The 9,751-nt window shown below is 27.6% G+C and overlaps 5 protein-coding genes across 5 annotated transcripts; 2 read left to right on the forward strand and 3 right to left on the reverse strand.

The window, feature by feature from the left end:
• Positions 1–335: 335 nt before the first annotated feature.
• AAJ76_1170002375 (heat shock protein 90) lies at positions 336–2,375 on the reverse strand (the record flags this gene model as incomplete). The annotated part of the gene is made up of 1 exon (XM_024473817.1): positions 336–2,375. One exon carries the CDS (start codon positions 2,373–2,375, stop codon positions 336–338), a length of 2,040 nt encoding a protein of 679 aa, XP_024329851.1.
• A 550-nt stretch (positions 2,376–2,925) lies between these two features.
• Positions 2,926–5,013, reverse strand: AAJ76_1170005013 (dna repair helicase; the record flags this gene model as incomplete). Its single annotated transcript, XM_024473818.1, has 1 exon — positions 2,926–5,013. One exon carries the CDS (start codon positions 5,011–5,013, stop codon positions 2,926–2,928), a length of 2,088 nt encoding a protein of 695 aa, XP_024329852.1.
• A 65-nt stretch (positions 5,014–5,078) lies between these two features.
• Positions 5,079–6,422, forward strand: AAJ76_1170005079 (hypothetical protein; the record flags this gene model as incomplete). Its single annotated transcript, XM_024473819.1, has 1 exon — positions 5,079–6,422. One exon carries the CDS (start codon positions 5,079–5,081, stop codon positions 6,420–6,422), a length of 1,344 nt encoding a protein of 447 aa, XP_024329853.1.
• Positions 6,423–6,669: 247 nt separating this feature from the next.
• AAJ76_1170006670 (aminoacid transporter) lies at positions 6,670–7,821 on the forward strand (the record flags this gene model as incomplete). The annotated part of the gene is made up of 1 exon (XM_024473820.1): positions 6,670–7,821. The coding sequence occupies one exon, from the start codon at positions 6,670–6,672 to the stop codon at positions 7,819–7,821; it is 1,152 nt and encodes a 383-aa protein (XP_024329854.1).
• Positions 7,822–8,026: 205 nt separating this feature from the next.
• On the reverse strand, positions 8,027–9,424 carry AAJ76_1170009424 (aspartyl-trna synthetase; the record flags this gene model as incomplete). The annotated part of the gene is made up of 1 exon (XM_024473821.1): positions 8,027–9,424. One exon carries the CDS (start codon positions 9,422–9,424, stop codon positions 8,027–8,029), a length of 1,398 nt encoding a protein of 465 aa, XP_024329855.1.
• Between the last annotated feature and the right edge of the window lie 327 nt (positions 9,425–9,751).

Genomic DNA, 9,751 nt, shown 5'->3' on the forward strand with positions numbered 1-9,751 from the left:
AGTCTGGCAAGAACCTCTCTCTTGAGGTCCCTGTCTTGTGGTATGTAGACGTTGATGATCAAGTACTTAATCCATTTGCCTACTGTTAAGCAGAACCATTACAATTTCTATGACAGCATATCGTTGTAGCTATTTTTCTAGATTTAAACTTATAAGTAAAATTTGTGTATAATAAAATAAGTCTTAATTTAATTTTGTAACGGAGAGCATATTTAACCCGTTTTACCTTTTTTAATTCAAGCCTGTAATTCGCCTTTTTATTGAATCATTGCAGTTGTTATTCATGCTTATTATTGTGAGACCTTTTAAAAAATTAAAAAATAACTTAAACGCATTTAATGATTGTTTTTAGATAAAAACTTATAAATTGTACTGCAATAGCTCTGAGGATCAGGTAAAACAAATCCACAATTTAAAAGCATAGTATTAAATAGCAAATTGGTGATTTCTTTAAAGTCTTCTTTATGTTCATCAGCAACTAAATCTTTCATTCTTACAACAATTGGATTAAATGGATTCAACTCAAAAATCTTTTTTGATGTAGCAGCCATAGCGGCAAGTGGATTAGATTCAGCAATAATTTGAGACTTCATGATTGACTCCATAGCAGCAGAGTTAGAATATTTTGTTGTAGAAATAACAGAAGGTAATGAACCCAATCTAAAATTCAATATGACCTTTTCTACATTACTTCCTAATATTTCCTTAACTTTATTTATTACTGGTTCAAACTCTTTTTCTAACTCTTCTTTATTCGCTTGAGCCTCTTCAGGTATTTCGACCCCCTCTGAAGTAATTCTCTGAACAGCTTTCTCTTTATATTTTTTAAGTCCTCTAAGCATAACTTCATCCATAGAATCATACATAAAAATTACTTCATAATCTTTAAATACTTCTAACATTGGATTCTGCTCTACTTGAGTTTTGGATAATCCTGTCAAAACGTAAATTTGGTTTTGATTTTCTTTCATATTGTCAACATATTCACTAAATGATCTCATTTTACCTTCAGACTTAGAAGTTTCATATCTAAGACAGTTGACAAGTTTTTCCTGTTGAGAATCAGTGCATTCTGAAACAGCCAATTTCAAGCAATTACCAAATTCCTTATAAAATGCAGAATATTTTTCTTCATCTCTTGATAGTTTAGTAATCATATCCATAAGTTTCTGAGGAAGTGTTTTCTTCACCAATTTCATAACATTATGTCCTTGGATTAGTTCTCTTGACACATTCATCGAAATGTCATTACTAGCTACAACACCAACAACAAAGTTCATCCACTCAGGAATATTATCACCAAAATCATCAGTAACAAATACATTATTTGCATATAATTTTATATTATTAGACTTTTTATTTTTACCTGAAAACATATCCATTCTACTTCTCTTAGGAATAAAAAGCAATAGTTTAAGAGTCATAAAACCTTCAATAGTCCAAGATTCAACAGCAAGATAATTATCCCAGTCTCCAGAAATAGATTTATAGAAACTTGTAATTTCTTCTTCTGGTACATTTTTGATATTTTTCTCCCAAAGCGGTTTATCAGTGTTCACTTTAACTTTTTCAGTAACTTTTGTTTTCTTAACTGGTTTTTCTTCTACTTCTTCAACCACAGGTTCTTCAGTATCTTCTTTCTTTTCTTCAACATTGCCTTCTTCTCCATCTTTAACTTCTTTCTTTTCTTCATCTTTAACTTCTACTTCTTTTTCTTCGTATGTAAATATCGGATAAAGAACAAATTGTGAATGTTTCTTTATCAAAGAAATAATTTTTTTACTTTCTAAAAATTCTTCATTTCCTTCTTTAATATATAAAATTACAGATGTACCATGATTAAAGTCTTCACCTTCATATTTTTGAATAGTATAGCTTTCTCTTCCATTCGATGACCATACAAATGCTTCATCGAGAGGATGTTTAGTTATAATATCTACCTTCTCTGCAACAAGATAGGAAGAATAAAAACCAAGACCAAATTGTCCAATTAAGTGATTAATATCTCCACTTCCACCTTCTTTCTTTTCTAAAGCTTCTTTAAATTTTCTAGTACCAGAACTAGCAATAGTACCAATAAAACTTATAAGATCTGATTTTTTCATACCAATACCATTATCTTTAATAGTTAATGTTTTATTTACTAAATCTGGAATCACCTGAATCTCTAAAACTGACGGATTATCAGTCACTACTCCTTGCTCTTGAAACTCTAAATACAATGATCTAAATTTATCACATGCATCACTCGAGTTACTAATTAACTCCCTAAGAAATATCTCTGAAGACGAATAAACCGACTTGATAATGATATCCATAAGTTGATTTGTATTTACATCAAATTCATATTGTTCTTTATTTTGTTCGTTTGACATTGAAGGATTATGGGTGAAAAATTATTTATAGAAAAAAAAATTCTAGAAAATTCATTTTTTCTAGAAAATAATTTTGAATAAAAAATTTGTAATATTTTGTTTTTATAGTGACACCAAAATAGAAAAATATTTTATAAACATTCTTATTAAATAGCAGTTTTGTTACATTATAAATGGTTAAATGAAAGAGCTCATTAACAAATAACTTAATTGAAATTTTTATGGCTTTAAAATAATTTTATTTTTAAAACTTTAATAATTAGTATTTTAAGTTTTTACAAAAAGTAAAGAAGATTAAAATACCAGGTTTGTTTTTTAAACTGCTTTATCAAAGATTTAATACAATTAATTGAAATGTGTTGGTGTTTTAAGATAATTTATTAAAATTTTAATTTGTAATATGACAAAATAAATATAAAACTAATATTAAAATTTACTCATTGCCAAGAATATTTATATGCTTTTGAAAAGTTAATTATAACAGTTTCGATATAAATAAATACCTGACAAAATTTTATATTAAATACTCTTTTAAAAGTAAAAAAAATATTTATTGTTTACTTTTATCCGAAAGAAATAAATTAATGCTTTTTATACACGATTCATAGTCATTATGTACTTTTAAAAATTGCGATACCCATCCTGATAATTGAACAGATACTCGTTTATCGCTGTATCTACTATCAAGCATGATAATTATGCCCCAGTCGTCCTTGTGCCGAATGGCTCGCCCAACAGCTTGATTAACTGCCCTCAAAGCTTGTGTTTCATACCATCTACGACCATTAAAATGTTTGTGTTTATCATTAAATTCTTTTTTTAATTCTATTTGTGGATCTACAAGGCTAGGATAAGGTATTCCTACACAAATAACTGCTCTGGCTGACGAATCTTTAAAATCAATACCTTCTGATGCTTTGCCTCTATACACACATAACAGTACTACTGGCTTTTTTTCATTTATTCGATTGTGATACTTTTTCAAAATGCTTTCAAACTCGTTTATACCACCTGCTTTTGGCTCGCAAAATAAATTATCAAGCCTTAAAAGTTTAATTCGCGCATGTAAATTATCAAGAAATGTATAAGATGGCACAAAAACTAACGTTCCTCCATGTCCATGTACTTTATAGGCCGTATCGTACACAACTCTAGCAATTTGATCTAAATACGCCAAGCTTTCAGCTATTTTATAAGTTCCAATCAGTTCTTGTTTTAAATGTCCTCTTTTAAGACATGTAACAAGTACTTGCTTATCATTAATTAAATGTGGAGCAGATATCTGATGTGCAAATTTATGACCAAGTTCACTAGAAAATGACACAAAAGGAGTTAATGTACCAGAAAGTAGAATGAGAGCTTTAACTTGCTTTACAAATGGCGAAAAAACGTACGCACCATCCATTAACCAAAAATTATATGAAAAAAAAGTTCGTCCTTGGAAATCATTTTCACATTTATTAAACGCATAAGAATACACATCACAATCAGAAAAAAGAAGAGGACTAAGGATTGAATCTAATGTTTCAATTATATGCCATGTACTAACACTTACAAGAGACTTGCCATCTTGAACCTGCTCTATACCATAAATAGCATTTTTAAATTGTGTCATAAATTCACACGTAATAGTCATTTCTATAAGTTCGTTTTTAATGTTTTTTCCTTTTCGTATTCTTAATTTAACGTTTTTATTTGTCTTGTCAAAAGATGTAACTTTTTCAACATTGAATACTAACTTTCTAAATAATTCTAAAAGTATTAGATAATCCCCTTTTGTTTCACCAAGATATGCTGACTTTTTTACAGCATTTAAAAGTTCGTTGACAATAATATCAATAATATTAGATGTAAGTTCTATTGATCCAGATGATCTACAAACATCATCAATATTGTGAGCTTCATCAATAATTATAATAGAATTGGACAGTTCAATCGCAGTATTTCCTCTGACATTTCGATCTAAAAGATAATTATAAGGCGCAAAAATGATATCAGCATCATCTGCCAATTTTCGTGCGGCAAAATATGGGCATCCACCGCATCTTTTTCCCTCTCGTACAATTTCTTCAATATCAAAAATATTTTGTCCAACTCTTTTTGCTAATCTATCTTTGCCGTTAACATAATTACACTGATTTTTTTTAATATATTCAGAACATGCAGATGCTTTATCAGTAACATTTTGTAGTTTAGGATGAATGCAATATTGATTACGACTGGCTAAAATTGATATTCTTGGTTTATATCTGGTTTTATTAAGTTGTTGTACAAGCTGATCTAATTGCTTGTGTGTTCTAGAACATATAAAAATTTTGAAATCATTATCATTTTCAGCCTTTTCTTGTGTAGCATTAAGAAGCTCGTTAATATCTGATTGTTTAGATTCATCAACGGCATCTAAAAGAGGTTTTTTAGGTGGCTTGTGAAGCGGTATGTTATTCCTTTTTATATGTTCCTTGTATGCAAGTACTGCGCATAAAATGCTAAGACTCTTACCGGTTCCTGTAGGACTTTCTATCATTCCAGTAGATCCCTCCATCATACAAGTTAAAATTTTTTCTATTGTTTGTTTCTGTGACTCATAGGGTTCATATGGAAAATCTACAGAAATCCCTTTTATTTTTATTTTTGTCATGAGGGGTCTAGATTAATCTTGAAATGCAAAAATGTTTACTTTTCAATCAATTTTTTAACCGTTAAATGGATCGAATAGATAAGTTTTTGAACAGGAGAAAACAAAAAACAAAGAGAGTTGTTAAAACTAACAATAAATATTATGAAATAACTAAAGAAGATATTAAAGTTGTAAGAAAATACAAAAAGAATGCCTGTCTTGATCCTACAGTAGACATGTATATCCCTTACAAACTAACATTTTCTAAAGATACACAGAATACACCTTTAGAATTTGTAAAAAAGGGATCCAGTGTTTTAAACGAAGAAAAAATGGTTAAAAAGTTTTTAAGAAAGAACGATTACGCTAAAGTTGTGCCAGAACCCAAAAACGTAATAAGTGATATTTGGGCTGATGATCTTAAAGACTATCATCAAAATATTGTACTAGACGTTAATGATCAATATACTGGTAAATTAGTAGATTTAAGAATGAAAAAAGAGGATTTAGAAAAAGAATTAAGAAGGACTTATTTGAAACAATATCTTCCTAGAGAAAGAAAAACACTAAAAATTAGCGATTTGTTAAAAAATAACATTGTTAAAGAAGATTTATACTTTCCTCATACTTTTGCTAAATACTATAAAATACAAGATAAGTGTGTTATTGATCGAAATGGGAAATATTTTGCTTGTTACACGAATAATTTGTTAGAAATATTTGAAATAAAAAATTTTTATCGGATATTTACACATGAACTTGATGGAATAATTGAGAAAGTTGAGCTTGAGTCTTCTATCAGAGCTTTATGTACATTAGAGAATGGAATTTCTAAAATTTATGAGGTTGATATTAGAGATAAGTCAGTAAAAATTTTACATGAAAGTTCTAATGTATTTGATTTTTCTTGTGATAAGTACAATTTGTATGTTACGTCTAGATCTATTAATTTCTTTAATACACAAGTTCAAGTACCGATTAAGAAACTAGATAAATTAACAAAAATTTTTACTAATAATGATTTATTATTTGTTATTACATCGAATAGTCTAAAAGTATATGACATAACTAGGAAACTTTTAATTAATGAATCTACGATTTTTTCGTTTATTATTGATTTTGTTGTTCATAAAAATTTAATTTTTTTAATTAATAATCTAAAAAAAATATTTATTTTTGATTATGAAAGAAATGTTGTAATTCATACAATGGTACAAGATAATAATCTTTACAAAATATCTTATAATGATGTACATTCTCTTTTAGCAGTTTCCACAGAAAATGAAATTTTAATTTTTTATGTTAATATTGGAGAAAATCAATATTCATTTGTGAATAGGATCCAAGGTACTTGTAAAAATATTTATTTTGATTGTAGAATGCCTTGGTTATACGTTCATAAAAATAATAAGATATTTTTATACACATAAATAAAATTATAATTTTTTGATAATTTTTACCTTCTTATGTAAAATAAGCTACATAATAATGCGCAAAATATTAATTTTAAGATTGATCTGCAGTTCGACTTAACTTTTAATTAAATATATTAATTATTTAAAACAAAAATAATCGTTTTTTAAAATTAATACTTATGCAATGTCAAAGTAGTTATAAAATAAATAAAGTTTTTCTTGTCTCCTTTTATTCTGTACAAAATTTATACATTTGCCCCTTATGAAACAGTCAAATCATGAAATTTTATCCATTTACGTAAACTTATTAAAAACAACTATGGGATGTGGAATACTAAATTATCCATTTTTAGTACTTGAATTTGGAATAATTTCTAGCATATTTTTGACTTTTATATCTGCATTTTCTTCTTATGCAGGAATACTATTATATATTGAACTTAATGCAAGATTTGGACGCAATAATACGTTATCAACCGTCACACGCCATTTTATGCCATGTTTAAAATATCTTGCTGACATTGTAGTGATTTTTAAATGTTATACTGTATCTATAGCTTATTTAGTGTACATAAAGTGTCAAATTAATTTTTTAATTCAGTATTATAATCTAAACGTAAATTTATATTTTGTATTTTTTGTTGTAATACTTTTTATTGCACCTTTTATTTTTATGACTAAGCTCGATAAGTTGAAATATACTAGCAGTTTTGGATTAATAGCGATACTTCTTTTAATAAGTACATCATATTACAGATATATTACACTTACAAACTTGCCAAACTTGATTTACTTTAGAAAATCACATAATTATATTGAAAATTTGAGTTCTTTCGTTTTTAGTTTTACTTGCCACCAAAACATATTTACTCTACAAAATGAAATGAAATTTTACAACACACAGAAATTTAAACTTACAGCTTTATGCAGTTTTATATCTGCAAGCATTATTTACTTGCTCTTTGGTATTATCAGTTATATGGCTTTTGGTAATCAGATAGTAAAACCATTTATTAATACGCATCCCAATGATACAGTAAAAGCAGCACTATCGTGGTTTTACATTCTGTTATTAGGACTTTCTGTTCCTTTACAGACAAATCCTTGTAAACAATATTTACTAAATATGATTAATGAAAAAATTTTAAAAAATAAAGAATACAAATATGTGAGGGCTTTCACTTCATTTTTAATTATCAGTAGTTGCTTTGGATTGGCTTGTACAAATATAGATTTTGATAAAATGTGTAAATTTATTGGTGGAACATTTTCCACTCTTATGTGTTTTATATTTGCGAGTCTTTATTATTTTATAAACATAAAAGTTATAGGTAGTTCTTTAAACACAGCTCTAGCAGTTATTAGTATTACTTATGGTATGTTATCTTTCTATTCAGTTATAAAAATTAATTAAAAAAAATAATTATAATAATTTTAAACTTTAAAATGTAGTTTTGTTATCCTGTGATTTCTAGAATTTTTTATCTGACATTTAATTTTAATTGTATGCTTCTTTGTATAGGTAGGCCTCTTTTATCGTTCACTGTAAGACTATAAAAGATTTATACCACAATATATTAAATGTATGTCTTTACAAAAATGTCATTAAAAATTTTTAATTAAGGATAAAGCCTATTTGGATCTCTAGGGAAAAGAGAGAAATACCTAATATCTTTCATTCCAAAATAAGCCTTAACAAGTCTTTCTAATCCTATTCCACATCCTCCATGAGGTGGAGCACCTATTTTAAAAGCTTCTAAATATCCACCTAAACTACTAATATTAATACCGCATCTTTCAATATTTTCTTTCAATGTTTTATAGCAATTGATTCTCTCCGCACCAGATAAAATTTCTTCGCCACGAATTATAAAATCATAACTTTTTGTAAATCCAGTTTTAGAATCAACTGCTGTGTAAAAAGGGCGGCAGCAAACTGGATAATCCTTAATAACAAAAATATCTGTATTCCACTTTTTCTTAACAATTTCACCCAGCTTCTTCTCATTTTCATTGTTAAAATCATCTTCAAGTTTCATATCAATGTTATATTCATCCTTAAGTAGCTTCATACAATCAATATAATCCAAAATAACAGGGTTATCAGTAAACATAAATGGTTCAAACTCGAAATATTGCTTAATAGTTTCTAGCTCCGAAGAATAACTTTCGGATAAAAATACAAATATAGACTTAAATAAATCATAAATAAAATTAATTACTGAGATGTAATTATCAGTAATTTCCATCTCCAAATCCAAACCTATAAACTCGCTTAAATATCTATTAATATTACTTTCTTCAGCTCTGTAAACATGCCCTATTTCATAAACTCTTTTCAGCCCGCCTAAAATGCACATTTGCTTGTAAAGCTGTGGACTTTGAGCTAAAGTAGCAGTTTTTGCAAAATAGTCAACTTTAAAACAATTAGCACCACCTTCACTTGCACCACCTATTAATTTAGGAGTTTTAACTTCTATAAATCCATTAGACCTTAGAAAATCTCTAAACTTAAACATAACAGCGTCAAGAATTCGAGTAATAGCATAACCTTGCGGTGATCGTAAATACAAAGAGCGATTATCTAAACACAAATGATAGGAAACCGGACTTACATTATATTTTTTTAAATCTTCTAGCGTGTAAGATACGTCTTTGTAACTAAATGGTAACACAGACTCACTTGCATTCAAAATCGCAAAAGTATGTAACTGTAATTCTAATTCGCTAAAACTACAGCTCTTAATTTTTGTCGAGACCAAACAAATCTTACCTTCCACTTCAATATATGATTCATTATTAAGACTTTTTGCAGCTTCAGTAGTAGATAAAACACATTGTAATGTTCTGTTTTGATCCCTAAGAGTTAAAAAAGTGGTTTTTTTAAAAACATTTATGTTACACACAAATCCTCTTGTTTTAATCGCTTTGTCAACATAACTTTTATTTAAGTTATTAAGATTTATAAATGGTACTTCTAAATTTAAATTTTCAAAAGACATTTCAACTGCACTCATTGGGGATAAGAAATGAAAAATAATTGTTAATTGTAGAAAAAGATTAGGTGCAATATTTACAACATTTAATATTTATATATGATTTGGCAGTAACCAAAAAATAAAAAATTTAGATTTGTTTACTATATTTTTATATAATTCTATTTAATCCATATTATTAATTATTTCTAGAAATATTTTTTATAAGTACCCACAACCCCATTTTTCTTTTTTCTTATAAATAAAATTTTTATTTTTACCCCCACGTCGATTTTACTATTCAGAATCGTTTGTTTAGTTCATCGAGTCAGTATTGTGAAAGCAATGAAAACTGTACAACTAGAATGA

Source organism: Vairimorpha ceranae, assembly GCF_000988165.1.
Source record: "Vairimorpha ceranae strain PA08 1199 chromosome Unknown NODE_117, whole genome shotgun sequence".
NCBI lineage: Eukaryota > Fungi > Microsporidia > Nosematidae > Vairimorpha > Vairimorpha ceranae.